The sequence below is a fragment of the Varroa destructor genome, unplaced genomic scaffold (genome assembly GCF_002443255.2).
Source record: "Varroa destructor unplaced genomic scaffold, Vdes_3.0 BEIS01000003.1, whole genome shotgun sequence".
Lineage (NCBI taxonomy): Eukaryota > Metazoa > Arthropoda > Arachnida > Mesostigmata > Varroidae > Varroa > Varroa destructor.
Window position 1 is genome coordinate 16,592,868 of NW_019211456.1, and position 22,073 is coordinate 16,614,940.

Consider the following 22,073-nt stretch of genomic DNA (forward strand, 5'->3'; position numbering starts at 1 on the left):
CCTATTCATCCTCAGATACAATTACTGGCAGCTTTTGACGCTTAGGTCGCCGGCAAAGGAAGGTGATGTGTAGGCTGTCGCAGTTTTCATTTGTGCCTATAATTTATTGTTCTGTTAAGTTCTGAGGCTAAATTAAAATAGGCCAGCATAGCGTATGTACACTTACACACTTAGGGGAAGCGCAAATAAACTAGTTCGACATTAGCGGTTGTCCTGAATACGAAGCGATTATAATACTAGGTATGATATATGCTTTCAAGCAATTTAAATATCAACTTTTATCAAATGGTGTATGACTATATTACTGGTATTTGAGATGGTTTATTCGTTAATTTTGCACACTGAACAAATTACAAAGAAAAAGTAACCCGAAAAATAACCAGCTTCTTCGCGTCACAATGGCTTCTCTTGACCATTTAAGGACGAAACAAAACATTTTTGCTAAGAGCCATAGAGATGAGCATAGCAGACGCTAAAACAGCTGGCTGCCATTACTAGGCCATCAGCATTCATGTATTATATGATATGAGTTATCTCAAGTAAAATCCAGTTTAAAAAAAAGTATATAAAACTACTTACCGAAAAATAATTTTGATGATAGCTTTCGTCAAATGTGTTAACTAAAATCATATCAGAGTTATGGCTCGTATAAAGAACGTGTTCCAGCTATCGGTGACCTTTGACAATTTATTCACTTGTTGCCAGAAACATCCGTTATTTCGACGCCAATTTAGAAGCGATTAAAGCTATTTTAATATAAGAACTGCTTTTCAATGAGTGCAAATGCTTATAGCTGAATAATCGCAGTCCGCTGACAGATTTACAGCAACGGGCTATACGCTGTGAAAAGAAAGACAACAATTTTACAAAATTATAGTGTCATAATATGTAGATAAACTTTATTACAACCACCTTTTCTATTAATTCTGGCTAACTTTATAGCTAGTAGGTTCTTAAAATATATTTATTAACAAGCAGAGATCCTTTTGTTCTTTAATATGTCCATTCAAAATCACATCCCACAACGGTTTATGGATAATGTGTTATAAATGGCACATTGAAGCATAATTCAATGAATATTCCTTTTAAGTACAAACATTAGAAGTAAAAGTTCACTTCCTGCCATAGATTAATTGCAGCTAGCTAACCGGTTTGTCTCCTAACGCTTGGCGGCCGTTATTTGCATTGAAATTAACGTTGCGTTGTTATTAAAATTTATTTGCATCAGTTAATCGGCTGATTTCTCCTAATGCACGGCTAGTCTAAAAATACCACAGAAGCATTCCCGAGCGTTTCTATAGCACGCGAAAACGATTTTCCTATCAAGGCAAACTTAAGTTCAGGTTAACCACTAGTCCTTATTAAAGCAATTCTTTTTAAGGGTACTTCCGAGTTGAGCTCACAAAAAAGGTCCTAACTGTCCCATATAAAACGAGGACACAACTGTCCACACAAATACAGAATAAGTGGTAAAAACGATTTATCTCAGCACAAGAACTGGGGTGTGATTCCAATCGACGAGTACGAAAATAGCGATTTGTTACACACTGGTCACTTTCGTTCGTGGCCCTTGGGCTGTGGTTGTACCTTTGATTTGTCCCAAAGGCGCTGCGTGAACTGTATTTAAGATGAATGATACTGCTCGATGCTATGTCATGCTATTAAATTGTTCGGTGCCTTTTTCGGTGAGTCAAGACCGTCCTTTTATGTCTACGACTAGACATTTTTCATCGTTACTTTTTGCAGTAGTACCACACTCAACTAGTTGAAACCCACTTGCTACATTTTCAATGAGCGATTTTTCACTGCCAGCCGTTTTCGTATCACTTTCAAGTTTTTTCAGTATTTGCAAAGATTCGTCAGCTACGATTTTTGGGATTGGCTCAAACGCCGACATGTAACCATAGCAATCCTGATAATCGAAGCACTTTTGCGCGTAGCCTGGCAGAGTAAGGTCAACATGGAAGTACACCTTATTTGACCGGTGGTTTCTGCCACGATTTTTGCAAAAATTGTATCCAATAAATGAGTATAACAGAACGTTAGTGTTACGGTAGTGGACCACCTTTTGTACGCGGCCCCCGTACGGAGCAACCTTTTCTGCCATGAGCTTATCCAGTCGACAAAACGGCGTCGGCGTTCGAAGAATCATTCGTCGGTCTCTTTCCGTAATGTTGGGCTCTATAGCGACCTGACCGAAAAGCGCAGCTAAATCGTCAAATACATTTGATTGAACTTTAGGGTGAAGTGTCTTTTTCACGGTGAGTATAATATCGTCTGAGAGAATTCGTTTGCCCTCGGTACTATCGAGACAAATTAACGAATGATAAAAAATATCCTCGTCACTAGTAAGACCGTGCGACTTCACGTAACGGTCAACTTCGGCGACTGTTAAAAAAGAATTTTTTTTATATTTTGTGTTCTTGTATAGTCGAAAGTTTCGATTCCTCGAGTAAACAGACATATCGCAAAAGAATATCTTTTTCTCATTTTCTGTATTAACAAAAAAAATTCGGGATTGTTCGGATGCCATAATAAAATCTACAAACAGCTTGCAAACCTGGTTGTTTCTAAAACATATCTCATCGACATTTACGATAAGATGTGCACTGTATTTTCTATCTGAATCTGATTTTAGTATGAGAACGTCTTCGTATGCGACATTGATTCCGGTGAGTGACGTAATCTGCGCACAAACAAAGTCAACGAACTTCACCGTTAGACTATCTCCGTTAACGTCCGGGTTGAGGAGTTTATTAAATTCCAGATCGAAGTAAAGCTTACATGCCGCTTCTTCCCGTACCATTTCATAATACCTTTTAGTAACACAAGAGGTGTTAACCGAATTAGCGTAGAAAAAAAAAACGGAAAAAATAGAGAAGTCTTAGTAAAGTACGCAATAGACGGGGCCGTTTCATACTAAAACTACTATGGTGCATAAAAAAAGATTAGGATATGCTGTATTGTGAACAGTGCACTCAATTTTTTATTAGATTTATTAATAAATTACTAAATATAAACAAATACTAAGCCTCACACACCTGCGTTGTTCTGGAACACGCTCCATCATTAGCTTAAAGAGTGCCTTCCACTGCGCGACCAAAAAAGCTCGACAGCCAGAAAATTTCGGATTGGTCCACCGTAGTTCAAATGAATAGACACCTTCTCCACGTTGCTTCCTAGACTGGAACAAAGCTATTGCTTTTTCCTGCTTCTTACAGCGAAGAACAGCCCGTAAATCTTCCTCCATTTTCGTTCGAACGAAGCACCGCGCCTAATCCGTTACTTATTTCTCGAATTGTGTCATTCTATAAGTAAACAACATGGCCTAACGTTAGTTCGATTCGGCCAGCTTTTGCCGAAGCAGCCAATGTGTCAACAACTCTACGTTCTTAGGGAAAGCTTCCACAGAGTTACGCGTGTCTCTATAGGCTTTAGTAAGGCCGTTCGGAACACTTCACCTGCATGGTGATACGTTGCTATTGGTAGAGCTTAAATCGGCCTGTTAAAAAAATATCAAACTGAGGCTTTTTTCGTTTAAGCCTGCATTCATATCAAACATGTAGGTCGACATAAAAAGGATGTAAAATTTTTACCAACTCAAACCACGTTATAAAAAAGAAAGGAGGGTTGTTAAGGAAAATAACATATACGAACAATGAATACAGACCGTTTCTGTATAAGTTTATAATATCCAAATGGATAAGGCATTCGTCATGTGATTGCATTGCAATAAAGAGGCAGCAATTTTGTCCGCGTGTATAAAACCCAGAATCGCTTGTATCGTATACTTACTGTTTTTTGTCGGAAATTCGTTAGGCCTGTTACTGCATAAGTACGTATCACGACAAATTTACTTTGAACTCACTGTAGTAGTAGTAATTTGTAACTATACACAACGATTGTCAGCAAAGGAGCACCAGTCTGATGTTCGAAAATGCCAGAAGCCTTCACTTCGTAAACCGCCACAGCTTCTACGCGCGCCAATTCAGAAACCTTCCAATCAGCTGAGGGATGGGAAAGGACGCCTAAACCACGCTAAGACAGCGGGCTGGTTTTAGGATGCAATCAAAGGCCCTCCAATCTGTAAAATTAATATTATAAAAATAATTGTAATAGTAAGTAGGTAGTTTCTATAAAAGTATATAATGTGGTAAGAATAAAATAATATTATATGGTAAAAACACTGTTGAATTTGGTGCAGAAATACCCAGTGGTTGGCCAATTTTGAAAATGCGAAAGTATTTAAACGTGCGATTGTATCGTTTAACATTCAAAACTGTTAAATGTAGAAAATGGGCAAACTTTGCTACAGAACCTGACATATTCTGCTCGAATCGCAATATGTTCAAAGGCACCCCATGACAAACTGTGTAATGAACAGTCCTACGGCTTCAAACAAAAGCCGTATCAAATACAAGCCTATCTTCCAAGCAAATAGTACAGCTCGAGCGACCGTGGAAAACCAAGGGCCTAAAATGGGCTTATTTGTATGTAATCATTCATCCCTGTCGTTTAGAGGCACGAAAAATTACGAGTGACTGTAGCCCATATTTCAGGTACCTCTTCTCATAGTGTTACAATATTGTCCAAATACGTCTCACTAGAACTTGGCAAAATTACAAAAAGCAAAAGAAAAGAAAAAATATAAACGGTAATGACTCGTCAGCAAACACATATATATTATTGCGTAAATCATACTGACAACAGATGTGAAGGATGCATAAGATTATCCCTTGGCATAGGCACAAGTCTCACTTTTATGATGTGCAAGCAGTATTGAGAGGAAAATCCCATTCAGTAGACCGGGGAGTGGTTCAACCAGCCGACCTCGGGTCTACATTGTACCGAATACATGAGCAATCTGCCGTCAAGCGATTACGATGACGTGGTAAGGCTGATGACTTCTCAAAGCCTACAAGTGGGGTCCATCCGTGCACAGGTAACTGGCCGCTTTTAGTGCTCACTTCGACCGCCAGAGAGAGTTCAATGCACTCAACGCATAGGGTAGATATACGCCTGACGCTCTATGGTGTATAGCTAGGTGTTCGCGCTAGTACGATCATACAAAATATATCTGCTTAAGCCAAGCTTACTTCTTCTTTCCGTCAAGGTTATTAGTTGTCACCTTCGACAAATGCCATAACAACCAGTGTAGAAGAAAGAACACTGACCAGCGGAACAGGTTGGTGCAGTAGCAGCAAAAATAGAGCACACAGACGTCGGCCACTCCTGTTTTGATCGCAGACCTTCTTCCTTGTTCAGATGGCGACGACGAAAAACATCAAAAGAACAAAGCTGGTGGACATCTGAATCGGAAATTCATCTGAAGGCCTGTACAGTCGATTGTGATATCGAACTGCCTAGGCTTGTCTGTAATATTTTATAATTCACCTGTCACCGCTCGATTCAGAGTTTGAAAATAGGGACTAAGAACGTCGGAAGAAAAGTAATCGTCTGTTTTATGGCTGAGGTCGTTATCGCTGCTGTCTTTTCAGCTTTGGCTTATTTGACCATCGTAAACCAGCCAAATCTGCGTGAGTGGCAGTTCAGTGTGTTGGTAATTGGTCTAGCCTTTGAACTCTGCTTTGAAAAGTATTCAATGAGTCATGTCAGCAGTAGTTGAGCAAAAGCCCACTGTTACATCAAATGTTAGGCTTACAATACATTACGACATAATTCTACAAATGGAAAAAGAATAGCCATAATTTAAACGTTTTTTTATGTCACTGCTAAGTGTACGTAAGCGGATTGTCAGCTCATTTTTTCTTAACTGCATACGTGTACTCTGTTTAGCTGTACAAATATTTTTGTGTTGATAAAACCAACCACTGTAAAAATTTGAGCTCCATCAGGGTCCCATACGACAACACAACTTGAACGAATGGTGACAAATTTCTCGTATCGTCTGGGCTACGACTGGAATCTGTTTGGCATGATGACGACAGGGGTATAGGATAGGTGCGTACAAATCATGCTAACAAATTATTTTAGGTTGCTATTTGCCAGCTCGTAGCGGCTATGCCTTCATTCTATCTGCACCAGCAGATATGCTGATATATGAAGGTATTTTTCAAAACCGCAAATGGAGGTTGCGCGCCGACTGCTTGGATTTAAGTGTATTACTTTATGACTGGAAAAAAACTCTCTCGAAGGTTACCGATGTGTTATAACTTATTGCTATGGCTCACGCGTGATTAAGAACCATTTATGTTTCGTGATCTACCTGTTTCGTTAAACTGACAGAATAATCAAGACGTCGCCCTATCGTGCTCATAAGAATAATTGTCTATTTGGAATTACCCGCAGTTTATTTTGACGCCATTTGCTTACCTCATTCGACGATCATTGCGCGCAGTTGTCATTTCTAAATACACAGATTTGGTTTCTTTTATATAATATACTTAATAATATAAATAATTTTACCTATTAATTCACAAGTACTAGCCCTGGAACGGGGCAATGCGCTAGATCCTAGTATTCGCAGGAATTGAAAGTCGTCATCGAACAAAGACTGTCACTTCGAAACTGTCTCGAGCTACGAGATGCCCTCAATGTCAGCGTTCTTCTAGGTGAATAGAGACAGGCCCAGATACGCGCTAAGAGGTCGGTGGCTAACGGTGATAACACAATGTGTCGAACATCAGAATGACTCCTACGAAAAGCCTTTAACTAGGTACGCGTAACAGCGTCGGCTATATTTAAAAACCTAACTATAATGTATAGAGGATCTTTGATTTGGCCATTGTCACTTGAGCAGGTAGGCTAGCTAGCGACTGGGATTACAAGCAGCTAAAGTGAACGCATTAGGCTGGATTAAGTTGCGATGCATATTTATTTGCAGTTCCTAATAAGAAAAGTTTTAACCATTTATTTCCAGGATAACTTAAATCGTGTATAGACATATCACTTTATCACTATCAGCTGGTGCCGTCTAGTGCGGCCTTTAAATGCTATCGTCCTCTTTGGCAACGTTCAGATAAACGGTAAAGAGAGTCAACAATTCTAAACCGACGAATCGACATAAATTGGGGTCTACATTAGATAAAAACGTAAAATGTATTTAGTTCAGGCAGTACAATTCTCTTTTTGGTGTGGTAGCACTGAACGTATATTAGTTGTGCTTCTATTCTTAAAACATACTTCGTAACGGTTAATGGTAGAGGAGTAGAAATGCACTTAAGTATTAAAGCTGTTAGCTAAGCGTAATATAAAAAAAAAAAGTTATACGCGATTTTTATGAACGAAATAAGTGTATGTATATGATTTAGTTGCTCAAACAGTTACTTTGCTTGGACGGCTGCGAAAGACCAAAAATTGTTGACTTGTGCTGCGCCGAGATCGCGTAAAATACAAAACAAAATAAAAAAGTGTTCGTAACCTACCTTAATTCAAACGACTTGGGGCTGCACCCCTCAGACTCCATAATTATGCTATATGCCACCGCATTCCCTGTCCATTTATCAAATTGTAAACACTGATAGCTCGAATGTGCATCCAGCAGCAGAATGTTTCATATCATTACACTAATGCAGAGTCTACTAACGTGTACAAAAACCGTACGGTCAGTGTATGACCAGCTATCTTAAAATGTGGAGATAAGAAGGGTTTTGCCTCAGGCAAGGCAAGCAGGTCATTGGCTTGCCCCAATCACATAAGCGTTTATTTTTTTTTGCACTGCGCTCAAGCACATACCGGACAGCGTAAACATCCAATGTAAGCCTCAAGATTCGTGGAAGTCTGCAGATCGGCGATCACGTCTGAAAGGAGCATTGATTTGGCCCTCTTAGTCCTTCTATGCAGGACGTGTCTTAAAAATATGTGTCTAGTTGATCCAATCCAGTGATGGGCCCAGAGGCTGTACAGCAAGCTCAGGTAGCTTGGCAAACAACAATTTTGCGTAGCAGTTTCTTAAAAGGTGGCTAAGTGCTTTGGTAGTGCCAACCAGCGGCAAGAAGTGCGCTCGTTTTGCCGTATTAGTATACTAAAACTTTATTGTACAAACATATGCAAATGATATTGTTAAATTATAAAAAAAAGTAAATAAAGTAGGCAATTTTGCGTTGTGGAAACACAACATGCACTTAATAGCTTTCGCATACTGATAGGTTTGATTGAAAAACCCGGAAGATATCGATTGACGCCTATAATGTGTTAACTGGGCATAACGTTAGTGATAAGCGTGAGCACGTTAATGAAGCCGATGTAAACACAGTTTGAGAGTGATGAGAATTCACGCTGACGCGAACACCCAGGACCTTCTTTAGAAATACGCGACAAGACTACCGTGCGACAACTACGTACTGCGCGTATTAGTTACCTTCTGTGAAGGGAATAAACCCCCATGTCCAATGTTTGTTAATACGTGTTCAGTGTTCTTATCATCTCGCTTAATCAAGCTAGAGATGGTCTACAAACAAATCTGGGTTTAAATATATTTCCGGTGTTCTCTAAATTTGCGTCTTTGCAATTGTATATTAACTTAAGAATCCTAGGGTTAAATTTGTTTGTTTAGAAATTTGTACAACGTTGTTGCAATGAAAGCACTGTTTGCAGAAGACAAACGCCTTATTGCATAACACGCATGGATGTATCCGCGTGCAATCCTATAGATCTAAAGAACTGAGGTCCTTTCAGCTATAGTATTAATGTAACGACAGTCAACCATTTTAGACAAAGCAGATGGGTGCGCTTGTATACATCTCATGCGGATACATACTTGACCGAGAACATTGAAAAGTAGACCCTTGTTTGCAATAAAGTCAGCTACCCTTTCGCTCTAGGAATGAACACCATTTCTTTCTTCGAATTGACAACGATTTTAAGTTTTAGAATAAGCTCTGGCCAGTCCTCTTACTGATAGTTTTATCCCCCCATTATATTAAGTGGGGCTATCTTGTTGACATCCTGTAGGCGCAATAAGGTGTTTGTACAATGAGCGAATTAATCGGTAACCCGATTGCTTCCTGTACACGTTAACGGCATGGACCGTTATAATGCCTCTACACTAGCTATCAAGGGAAGGCTTTTCGTAGAATATAGGTAAATCATCGTTAAAGTTAAAATGGCAGGAAAGGGGTTAGGGTAGTGTTTACGTAAGAGGCTGTCTTAAGATTTGCTTAAGTAATCGGAAGCGGATAAATTTAAAAATTGTCGTAAACAAAAACGGGTTAGCATTATATATACATGGATTAGGTTGGGTAAAAGATAGGCTATTCTAGACACAATGTTTAATTGTTAGATAATGGGCATTTTGGAGACTCCAGCATCGTTGTGCTTTTATAGCAGCTTTGTTTTGTTGGGCCTTGTTAGCGTGCCAAATATGCAATGAGGCGTTCTGAGCTCACGCAAAAACGACTCATAAACGACTATTTACAGTATCTGATAAATAGGCACGCCAGACCGGTTGCAAAGATCCCTGTCGAGAGGAGACCTTTTTTGTGTCACATGGCGATTTACTTAGCGCGTAGTTTATAACAATTTTTTTTATATCTGTTGGATATATTATTATGAGCCTTAATATCTGTTTAAAATAAAAGTAAACTATGACTGACTCTCTTACTGTTAGTCTAGGATGCTTCCATTTCTAATGAAAGAGAATAGTGTGCGCTTTTTCTGCATCAAAGAGTGCGTATAATTTGTATGCTCTATAGATCCAATGCTGCTAAAGGTATGAGGATAACCGAAATCACTACCGAGTCTGTTTAGCTCCATTAAATAAACAACCAAAATCACATACCCATTGGTAGTGCAGTTTCGTAAAGCAAACCCATAGGGTATATTTACGATTCAATTCCATTGAGAAATCTTAGCGGGGAACAATTCAGGTTATGTAACCCAGTTAATGTAAGATGAAATATTGTGGTAACCTTTTATTAGAGAAAAGATGTTGGTGCCACGGTACTTTTACTGTCCCTTGCATGTTTTACCAGCATCTGTTCAATAGTATTGCTATTGTACTTAAGTAGTTAATCTTATACTTAAAGACAGCCAATTGAGGACTATCATCGAGAAAAGGGATATTATAAAATGTACCTCAGTTCGCTTCGAGGATTTCCCTGCAGGAATAATAAGGCTGTCGTTGTTGACGACGGTGATGATTAATCGATTAACTGATCGAAATGTTTTCAACGATACGAAATAGTTCAAATGTATTGATTGCTTTAGATAGAATAGATAAGAAAAATCAGAATCGCTTCTATTTAGTCGTTTTGTCAAGAAAAAATAGATCAAAAACATGCGTATGAACGTAAGGTACCATCTCAGCTCTTCTAAGCCTAATTCTTCGTCAGAATATTTTGAACTGAAAAATTTACGTCGGCTTCACACAATCGAAGGATATACTTACCAAATATTGGTCAAACCTCAAATTGCATACGGTTTTTGGCGTACTTCTATACATCACCCGCAATACAGGTATGGCAAACGTATGTCTGTCTGGAAAGAAAGTTACATAGGACACTGTCATTTGTTGCTTACGATATGAACGTTTTACGCAGTGCGATTCGTGCGATAGTCACTGTGAGATGGATTATTTTCTTTCACGCAGCATTAACAGTTGAAATATTGTAAAAAGTTGTTATGTCATACTGAATTTTTCCTACAAGCGTAATGTTCTCTTCTTCTAATCGCGCCATATTAATGATGTCGGCAAAACGAGGGAGGCAAACAGATATCCAGCAACAATGGGGCTATAGTATGGACCAATTGAACCTCTGTAAGGCCAGATGTGAAAAGCGTCGAGAGTAATAGCTTCTTTTAACTGTCGCTCTTAATATGAAAAAACAGCTACCGATACCGATAAAATTTGCCTCAGGTATGATGTGCTTTCAAGCCACATGCTATAAGGGGCGAGCGAGTCTTGCATGTCAGAGTGATTTCTCTCTAGTTTAGGGGGTGGACTATACATGAAGCAAATAGTAGATAAAACCACGATAACGATCATGTTTCTTATACGTACAGTTCGGAAGGATATTGCAAAGGAAACGTGAATCTGGATCTGATGATCAATATTATACTAGGCAAAATGAATTCTGTGTACCTCATCCGCACAAGCCTCGGAGTACGATCAGCAATACAGCTGGACGGAACTCCTATCGATTAATTTGTTACTTGAGGTTGCAAGAGCAACATGGTAATAATTCACTAGGGTAAGTAGAATACGCTTCAGGGCGTTCGTGTCTTCGTGAGCTTAACAACGAAGCCATGGAAGAAAGGATATAAAAATGCTATCATCAACAAGGTAAAAGAAAAAATAAAGTTGTTATAGGAGAGGTTGAAAGATTGGGTGTGACGCGTACTTTGTTATCTCAGTTGCTTCTACATGGTTGGATCCTACGTATATATCTTTCACCAATAATATAATTACTTCTAGGTATTGCTGTCGTTATGGCTGAGTATCCTGTGAATAAATCGCATTTGTGTTGGCATTAGTGCGTCGTTACAATTCCTGGCGAAGAGAGAGTGGATTGCTGAGGTCACGGGAATAGTCAGCTGGGGGATGGACGAAGTGGTCGAAGAACCTGACACGACTAGAACGTGTGGGGAAAGTTACGTTGCCATAGAATTTACCACTCGAGGCCTGCGCAATGGATTAGGAGGTGGCGGATGCCTATGGATGGTTGCATGAGCGCTTGTTCTGGTCGCTTACAGACTTTTTCTAGACTTACCCCAATACAGGCACGGGGCCGTGGGATAAGTCATATCTGTCGGGCTGGCTAGGATCTGTAAAAGTGAACGCAGAAAAAACGACTTCAATAACACATTGGACTACTGTTTAATTAAAGCACCTTACACAATGCCACCATTAGACATCATGGCCCTGCGAAGCTTGCGCGCGACTGTCGGATGCGTCCATGTAGAACTGAACGCACCGTTAGCGAAGTTGGCCACTAGCGTGTCGAACAACTCAGGAACCTGTGTGTGCTGTAGTATGGAGAATCGCTTCAACACGAGATCGACGCATTATCGGGACCTGATAAGAATGTGGAACTCCTCATAGGGCTCAGCATAGAGTTGAAAGGTCTTAAAGCGGCGGATGTCCGAAGAACGTAAGAGGAGTCTCGTTTTAACGAGATGATCGTTACGACTTTATCCAGGAACATCTGTGCCTGGGTACACGCTTGTCGAGGATTTCTTGTAGCAGATCGCACGCGCCCAGACTGGAGTTGCGATTGTGTCGTGCCATTTCGGAAAAAACGGATGGGGATGTGGGCCTCCAAAAAACTGGGCAACGGGTTTTATAGCAGCGTTTTCATATTGGTCCCGGCACATTATCCCAAGTCGGGAAGGTGGTAGCTTACTGTCGGTTCAAAGTCGAAGGGCCCGATCGCACATACTGACATCCGCTCCGATTGCAGGGAACTTGCAAACAGAGGCGAGCCAATGAAGAGAACGCCAAGATGCGTACGCCGAAACATAACTAATAGTCGTCTTAGCTGCCGAGGAGATTCAGCTTGAGCACACAGAACAGACCAAAAGAAACAACTGGTTTAGAAAGCGGACGGTCCTGGACCGAGTGTTGCGGCGCACGCCAATGTTAAATTCTAAATATTCTGTCGCTATCGCTATTTAGTAACAAGATACTGAACGAATAAATCGCGTATGTACCAGTAGTAGTGCGTCGTTACTAGGTAGATCGGTAATTATTATAAAAAAAAACTAAGAGGTGAAATATGTTACGTACTTAGCGAGACCGTAGATGGAGGTATTCCACGCCAATGATCAGATAAGATTACCAAAACAATAGTGAGTTCTCGACGCATGACATATATGGGTGCTTTCCCCGAACACAATTTATATGGGTGCCGTCCTAAAGATACAATTGTTATTTCCCCTGGATGGATTTACCTTCTTAAAAAAGTTGCTGTAGAAATAATTTAAAGAGGAATAGTTGTTTCCATGTTAATTTAGTGGGTCGAAGTGTGTAGCATTAAGATGAATACAATACAAGACTACAGACACAGGAAGGCGTGAGTCTAACGGAAACAAAACGCTAGCCAAGCTCCCCATACTATGGTAGTAAATATCCAAGTGAGATGAGATGTTGACAGAAAAGTAAGGTTTATGCATTAACTTATAAAGGAAATTATGAATTTACTACTATACGCAAAAAGTATTCTGCCGATATGTACGTAGTCCAACATTATCGTAACTGAAAACTACATATTTTCTGTTTGCTAGTCTCGCTCGATTTTTTTCAAAGGTTTGCTATGGTCCGTATCAATCGCTTCGCCAGGTGGCAGTACGTCAAAATCGCGATTCCTTTCCAATCCTTCAAAAACACTTAGCGTTACATTCGTTGGCATCGGTTCGCTGGATTTTGCCATAAATTGCGGGATTTTTTTTTATAATTATCTTTAATATTGTCGTACGTGGCTGTCTGTAGTCAACCGCTTTATAAATAACCTGATTTCGTTATATTTCTGTCGAGTTTCGCAGATAAAACCAAAATCGAGTAAATTTTTTTACGTCTATTCGTGTGGCATTAAGCATATGAGCTTTTTTCCGTGATTAGTTTTTTATCACAGATAATTTAAGAGAGTTCTATGGTGGATGTTTACATCCTTGGCGGCATCACGGGTAGTCAGTCACGTGTCGGTTTCGCTCAGTCCTTACAATAACTTAGTCATTTTCTTTATAACTGGTTGTCCTCTATGAGGGAATCCTTCATAACGAAATTTTGGGGAAGGAAAACGGGAGAACAATCATTGGGCTATTCTTTTTTTCGATAACATATCTTGACCATCAATAGCAGACATCTATTCATTATTATTCTGTGTAGTAGTTGTCGTTATAATAGTACAACTGCGTAGAATAACCAATTTTTGTAGAGACTCCACCTTCCGTCAAGGCGTTTTATCATACCAACAAATTTAGTACTTTCTATTTGCGCAAAAGCTCAGCTTTCAAATAACACCAACGGCGACCCGATGCGGCTTATATTACCAAGGATCCGTGACATGAAGGAAGACACCTAGCTAGAGAAACAGTTTGTAGTTTTTCCACAACCCGAGTTGAGGCTCTTAATAATAGCTTATTTAATGAAGATAGATTTGCCTACAGCTAGCATTTTACATACTTCTAATGTTACTGTCAATGTTCTACAATTCGAGGTAATTCTCCAGTGTAAGGTTTTCATACCATATAGTTGAAGAGAAATGGCTGGATCGCTTTTTTGGCTTGTTTTCACCACGCTGACACTATGCCCGCATAGCATAATAGGGCTCGCACAGTATTTTCCTGTCTACCCAAGCCTTTCTGTTATAATAGTATGATCTGCTACTACAGCAAGTTGCAGAAGAAGTTACGTCATAACAAAAGGGCATTTGAATTAGTTTAATCGCGATACGACACCTGTTTGGTTCTATACGTACGTTGGGAGGCTAATCAAAGCTCAATACGGGCGGTCTTCACGATAAAAGGGTAAAAGCACTGTGTAAACATTTAGCATAAGGATCATCATCACAACTACTACGCCGAACGATCTTTGCCGCTCCAAACTAGGCATGATATTAAATGCTACACATTGGTAAGCATACAATTTTACTAAATATATATATGTTAGAATTAATTCATCATTTAACGGTAGTAAAAACTAAATGACCTATCTACTATAAGCGCTCAACTGGTATCATGCCGTATGTCATGGTTTATCTAATGAGCATACGACGGTAGTCATTCCTAGGTAGTGTCGTGACTTTTGACCCAACATACCAGAAGAGTCATAAATGGAGCATGACCCACAAATTTACGGTCGGGATGTCGCCGCAGTCGGTGTAAAACAGCGTGAAACAAAATATTTAACACTTATCGAAGGACACTTTTATAATTCATTGCTTAATATTTTTCTTATACTACATTAATAGTTTTCATTATCTTTATATATATATACTAATGTACTAAGTAAATTCACTAAAGAGATTAGCCAATCACTAGGTCTACGGCGTTAAAGTCGTGTGCTGAGAAACCACATTGTTTCGTGCCTCGTGGCATCGATTTCTGTTGATTGTTGCAAAAATATTCTCGACCTTTACCACAGCTCTTCATGAAGTTATTTGGAGCCAAGTAGGTACGTTTTCTGCCTTCAGGATTACGTTTTTAGCCAACGTAACTCCAGCGAAGCCATGGGGCAAGGATCGCACCGGACATTTCATTTGGTGGGCATCTTCCGCTATATGATATAGTTTCAGTTGGTCGTTTTGATTACGCAGTGGTCCATCGGGTAGATTTAGCGAGCTCGTTTGCTGTGGAAGTGTTTCTTATCCAACCTTACTAAATACATTTGGTTACCAGGGTCGTGAAAACAAAATTGGGCCATACTGGAAAATTGTATTTCGCGTGTTTTCTTCTTTTTTCTAATTTTCCCTCATAACATCGCTCGGTTATGACGTCAAAACAATTGATGGAAACTTGGCGCTTGTGGCCCGTTAGCTTCTCACACTAATGCTTAAGTAATAGTCAACATAGTACGAATCATTATTCATGCTCAAGCGACATAGTCTTTATTGTTAAAAAAATACATTACATTACAGTGAAGATTGTGCTATACCTTATATAGAATATATTATTGTAACTATTACGTATTTGGAAGCTCAGCTTGGCTTGCTAATCTCATTGCCATGACACGAGCGTAATAATCCTAAATGTCTACATGCTAGGCCAGTCAAGTATTCAGTTTGCTCCCGAAGATCTATGCGAAGCTGCAATGGCTTAAAGAGGACTGCCTCATGAGCAATAGCCATTATGACAATGTCATTGTACTCATTATAACTTCTGCCAGCCAGAGTTTGTTCTAACGGGTGGAAAAATTGCCTTCAGTTATCTGTACAGCGTATCTTTTCGGAGTTGCGCTCCATTAGAGACATTTCTGAATTAACCCTATTTCAGCTCTGATGTTCGCAGCTCGACGAGTCCAGGCTGCCAGCCTTTTTCCAGGACTGAATTTGCTTGACGCTAGTGTCTCTTCTATTCCCTTTCCCTCAACTATCGATTTTTCTAGCCCAGAGCTCCGCTCTGCCCGAAAGATAGAACTGCGCTTCTGACCCACCACCGTAAATGGCAACCTTCCGGAGATTGCAATCAGAGATTGACGTTATATAGGTAGAGTTGGAATTGACCATGAACGACTTTGCGCTCCTCCTGAGGCAAAATCGTCTGGGAAAGCCCCTTTGATAACATATTCCATTCAAGAAGAACTGCCTTACTCCGCGCCAGGCACAACTGCGTAATTTTGCGGCCCTCGTTTCAACTCGTCTGGTGCATGGGAACTTCATCTTTACTTTACATATTGAGTTCGTGGGAACCGCAAGTTTGTTACAGTTCCCGGAACCGCCTCCGAAAAGTATAATAATCGAGCCGAAACGTTCGTACCCTTGGCATTGTTGTAGTCAGCGTTTGATTATTGCGGTTTTTTACATTTTGTGTAGGAAAAATTAACTACGTTGCGTACATTTAGGCTCCTCTGGACGTTATTTGAAAGATAGACGCTTAAACCATTTTTCAAGGGCTACCATAACTATCATGAGGTATATGCTAACGTCGAATCGAATTTAATAGGTAATAGGTAATAATTCTATAGGTAATAAGCCTATAGAAAATTGGGCAGTAATTTGTAAAGAACGTATTATGGTATTATTGGCCGGCTCAAAGAACGGCGGGAACGACATCTTTAAAACTCGTTTACGATGTCTATAGCAGTGTGTTTCTTTATCGGAAGTTTCATCGAGGCTTTTTTCATTTTTACAAACAGCACAATAATGCTTGTAGTGAATTAACAACCGTATAAATATTTAAAACATAATTTTTTCTTTAGTATCACATATGCAAAATTTTAAAATGTTTGAGTACATAGTGGTTATGGGGCAACGGGATGTGAAGTGAACTAGCGGCAAAAGAGAAATCACTTCACTATTGTATAACCGAGCTTATTGTTAACAATGCCCATACATGTGTCAACCGTGGTGACATGTAAAACGTAAATATCATCTAAACGATACCTCTACATATAAAAATATGCATTTTGTAAAATTTTAGTAAGCCCTCACTTCTACGCATTTTGTGTACGGGACGCATGTCTCTGCGTAGTAGGGAGTAACTAGAGCAAAGCTACTTTTTGCTGTTACGTAAGCGCGCAGTGGAAAATATAGTTAGACTGACTATATAATTACGCGAATACTTGAATTAAGGCGCTCCACAAGAGCATATGAGCTTCATTGTCCTATATGCATCCGATCAGTCATGAGTCCAGTCATGAGATCAGCGTTTCATGGGAAGTTAGCATTTAGATAGATATTTTTTCAATGAGCCAGCTCATTAAAAAAAAGGTTATCATGGAGGCCGATTACCGAAACTATAATACTTAGTATTATTAAGCATTGACTGAAAACTAGCTGTAGATATCAGTGAAGTGAGAAAATCGATTTACCCCAATGCCAGGCGAAGCAAATCCTAAAAAAGACGTTCTCCAGCCACGAAAAAATGTGTCAATTAAAGAAACCGTAGCATTATATCGCAATAAAAGTAACGATGGGACGGAAGTTAATAAAATCCATAGATATAAACCTGATTTTCAATTTCTATTTTTTTGCCAAATTTTGCGTTTGGTAGCTCTATTGTACCTGGTTTCGTAGTACGAACCAGAGTCAGCTATTACCCAACTTCAACTCTCGATTGTGAGATCACTTTTAGCTGGGGACGCTGTTTAAGAAAATTTACCTTCAAATAATATGTTGAGGACAATCTTCATACCCGGTGTAGAAATGAAGCTTATATAATAAAATGTACATAGGCCTGTGACATCATCAAACATCAAGAACGAAATAATCCAGACGAAAGAATCAACATTTGATAAAGCGCAAACATTTTCGAGCAGAGCAAATGCCGGCTAGAAGCTTAAACTTGCTATTGCTGAGCGTTGGAACGAGTTTGTATCATAACCGTGCAGTAGCTATCTTCGAATGGGTTGACCGAAAATAGGTAAGCGGAATAATCATCGCATTATCGCGACCAACAGATTCATTCGGCGGAGGAGCGTTCTTCTCTTGCAGATATCTCATATCATGGCAGCATGTATCTACGAAGACAATTGGTTTCTATTTGAAAACGACAGTGGTAGTTTCCTAGTAAAGATCGCCAGGCGATCGCAGACAACGCTCATCTGTTAGTCCTACAACGATGCAGGTTTTCTTAAATTTCAAAATCTTAGTTAAGTTACGCCTGGCATAATCTATCCTGCAACTTTATCGCAAAAAACTTAATTAGAACGAATCTGTGTGCTTAGCCGTGTCCCGGCTAAATGTTCTATCGTAATTTGAATATTTCCGCGTTCATGAATTATCGACCCGCAATGTGTTATCTATGAGACTTGTTCGGTTTCAAGTGGCTTCTTACAGCGGCTCTTCGCGCTTATACTTTAGGCAGTTCTTGTATTTCATCAATTGATTACATAATCTTAAATTAATCGGAATAATACTGATACTCACTAAACTATTATACGGTCCTTGACCTTAGCAAGATGAATATATCTTTGTAGTGCTATATTTAACGTACGGCGCCTTAAAACGTGATAAAAATGTAGGCCCGTTGGGTGTGCTATTTGCTGCTAAACGATGGATTAGAGGGGGAAAGTTTCGTCTGTACTCAATACACCTAGAGCTTGCGTAAGTTTTCGCAAATAGAGATACGTATAGGCATAGAGGCATCCAGAACCATTGGCCAGGATGCTCCCTTTTTTCCGATCAAGTTGAATTGATTAGTTGAACCTTCGGCTACACCGCCAAGCCATCGTAGACGGCACAAGAGGTAGCATCAAAGTTAAGAGAAGTCGATACAACGTTAATAACTGGTTGTCACACAAGTGGCTAGTGCTACAGTCTGTCGTTAAAATGAACGCGCCCTAAATTAACACCTATCAACAGATACGTCTGCGCACGTCAGATGAAACTTTTGCAGAACTTGCATGCACTTTAAGACTCCCCGACAGCCAATAGTTATCCTCAACTTGCGTGTACCTTTTGTATGTTTCATAGAAGGATCACGTTTGATTCATCACGAAATGATGCATACATTTGTATTTAAACGAAAAAATATAAAACCAAATATTGAAACAACGTTGATTTAGGTATGTATCTGACATTTTGTTTTATTTCAAATTCTGTTTTTTTCGAAGTTCACCGCCTGCCTCTATCTATCTCGCATTGAAATCCATAGACTATGTATAATGAGTCGTATACTAAATCCAACTTACGTACTACTCTGAAGCGGTTGATCTCAGAGATCAACTATAAGGCCAAGCTCTTAGTTCGCCTCTATGAGGCAGCATGTCCTAGCTGTTTCATTGGCGGCCTTTGTCTCGGTCGGTGATGTCGACCGCCACGCAGAGTCAGTTCTAACAGACAGCGGGGCGCTGCCGTTGCGTGTCGCTACTGCTACGATAGTCGCATGCTCAATCGCCTGATGGCCACCAGCGTCACGTAACCGTCTCAATAGAGAGGCATTTCTTATTCTACGCACTGAAAGAATTTCTTTGTCCCGATGCGGTATCGCAAAAGAGACTGCTGTCTTTGCAAAATACCACTATACTCTTAACAGCCCCCAGACTTGCAGAATGCTATTCAAACACAAACTGTACAATGTATATGAAGACGTAGGATAGTGATTTACGTATTGATGGAAATACACCAGCCAACATAATGAATATATACTGGAAATAAGATGCTGGTAAATGTGGTCATGTTTTGTTATTTTCAAATTTTACGAGGATTTTACGATTCCATTACGAAGATGAAGCATAGAGGTGATCGAATTGTTAAGGCGAAATATATCGTAGGACTTTGGATAATCCTATTTTCACTCTGGTGATTGTTTCACCTCTCTCTTTCCGACACGGCCTATTCACGTCTGATGTTCCTGAGGCCAGCTATAATAAAGTCGATATTTGATTTCAAGGAGTCTTTCATTATGAGTTAGCCGGATTAGGTTAGGGAATCGGAAGGCTAGAAATTTTTAGCGACCTGGCCACGTTGATACCTCCGTACGTTTTAGAGGATACGGATGCGTACACGTGTACTAGGTGGAACCCAAGTGTCGAATGCTGCTCTGCGAATCCCACCTGTGTATATTGATAATTCGCAACAACCCCGTCCGACATTCGAAAGAATTAACGTTGGTGATTTGTCTACCGATCTCGTCTGGATAATCCTTATGTTCTTACGTTAAAAATTTACTTTATTGAACTGAAACGGTAATGATTGAATTACGAGTTCGAGGAGATCCGAACGAGGTCTCTACTGTGAATAGTCTTTTATTTTAGGTAAACGTTGGTGAAAATAACTTTCATATCATAGCCTTAATAATTTTTATGCAAAACGCCTATTTTACGTATCAGCAGTAGTAATCAAACACAGTAGTTCAGAGCCGTCCACTTCAGTGGCACTAAGTAACTTTGCGTAGTGAGAAAAGTAAATAATAGGTCTTTCACTTACAGCATTAAGTTAACTGTCCTTATAAGAGATCTTTTAATGATTTAAGTGGACTTCATTAGAGTAAATAAAAATTTTATATCTTTTTTCGTATTACACCTTTTGAAAGGATTAGTATGGATCCTAAGTTCAAATCCCCTCGAGAACACAACAACTTGAGTGCAAAATAGAATGTTTCAATACTTAGAACAGCACGAAGCCATTTTCCTTAAGAGTTTCGCCCTACCTCTAATATGTAAGCAGCTTGGTTTGTTTCAGAAACCGTAACATTTGAAGTATAAGAGCTATAAAGGTCACTGTGATAAACGTGCTAAGAATAAGCTAAGTGGCGTCTTCGAGCGTCAATTTGCCACTGGCTATGAAAATTGCGTGCAAAAACCTGGGTCGCGTGAAAAAACACGCTAATCATAAATGCAAGTTCCCTTTATTAGACGTATACCGTTCTGGTTTTTAAATAAAATAACAGTCAGGATAGAAGGCCACCTTCTCCTGTGAGGCAGATCTAGGCTAAGATTTTGGATCACTCTATGCTATTGCCAATTCATAATGTTATTCTCTTCTTAGTCGTTAGCTAAAAATTTTAATAAAATATGTACACAAGTAATGCTACTGAAAGAACACACGCGGTAAGTTTATTAAGGTCATCTGCCGCCCTCTTTGGATAATTACCGTTAAAATTTTACGTAGCAATCGATAAACTACGTTCCTCGAAGTCATCTAGTGAAGTAGCTTTTCTATCCTCGCTTTTTAAAAGATTAAATAAAAAAGTATTTAAGGCTAAAGTTGCATATTTCCATTTATTTTGTTACCAGATAATGAAATAGAGTTTGCAATAGTAATTTTTAGATGTGTGTTTTGCTTTGGAGGTTTTAAAAAGGGGCATCGTCTACGATATATACATACTGCTCTTCCGGGGCCTACATCACTGAAAAAGTCACGCATTGGCACTCTGGACCCTATGATTATAATAGAAAAGAATGACGGTTTGCTCCGATATCCTTGAAATTATTCAATTACTGAAACCCTAGTATCGTCTGATATGTACGATAGAATACTTCAGCTACAGTAACTTGACACTGGCAGCTTATGTACCTTTTAGAACTTCTGATGGCAGTCTGAAGCATTATGGGCTCAGTGCCATGGTCCAAAATTTCAGGCAACACTACGCTGACCATGATGAAACCTATCTGATGGGAACGATTGTAATTATTAGCCGAAGTTATCAGTGAACGGAACGCCATGAAAAATACCACCCGAGCCAAAAGCAATCGTAGCATTAATGCATCAATCTAGATGATGATTTTTTATGGCATACGGTAGAAAAAAACCACTGTCATATAAACCTATAACTGGGTCTTAAAGCGGTGGTTTGCGGTCACATACCACGATTCGATCAAAAACGTCCCGATCTGAGTTGATCGGTATTTTCATGTCTTATGCGGTCAGTACCTTCACAGTACCCTATGATAATGACAATAATCACGTATACGGTCAATGCGCTTTGAGATTTACAGCATAAAGCTGTACCGCATCAAAAGAATGTTTGCTACTATTCTACCAACCAAAAAAAGCAAACCATTTAAGCGGAACCAC

General features: G+C 39.5%; 1 protein-coding gene across 3 annotated transcripts; it reads right to left on the bottom strand.

Annotated features, from left to right (window-relative positions):
• Positions 1-871: 871 nt before the first annotated feature.
• LOC111248135 (DNA-directed primase/polymerase protein-like) lies at positions 872-5,395 on the bottom strand. Of its 3 annotated transcripts, XM_086984055.1 has the most exons (5): positions 4,759-5,395; positions 3,796-4,084; positions 3,042-3,308; positions 2,561-2,816; positions 2,039-2,208 (listed from the first exon to the last, which is right to left on the bottom strand). In XM_086984055.1, the coding sequence occupies exons 3-5, from the start codon at positions 3,248-3,250 to the stop codon at positions 2,182-2,184; spliced, it is 492 nt and encodes a 163-aa protein (XP_086840181.1). In that variant the 5' UTR covers positions 3,251-3,308; positions 3,796-4,084; positions 4,759-5,395; the 3' UTR covers positions 2,039-2,181. The 3 variants fall into 3 exon arrangements, with proteins under 3 accessions (XP_022655673.1, XP_086840180.1, XP_086840181.1); XM_022799938.2 differs by having other exon boundaries at positions 872-2,816; positions 4,759-5,386; XM_086984054.1 differs by lacking the exons at positions 3,796-4,084; positions 4,759-5,395 and having other exon boundaries at positions 872-2,686; positions 3,042-3,182.
• Positions 5,396-22,073: the final 16,678 nt, after the last annotated feature.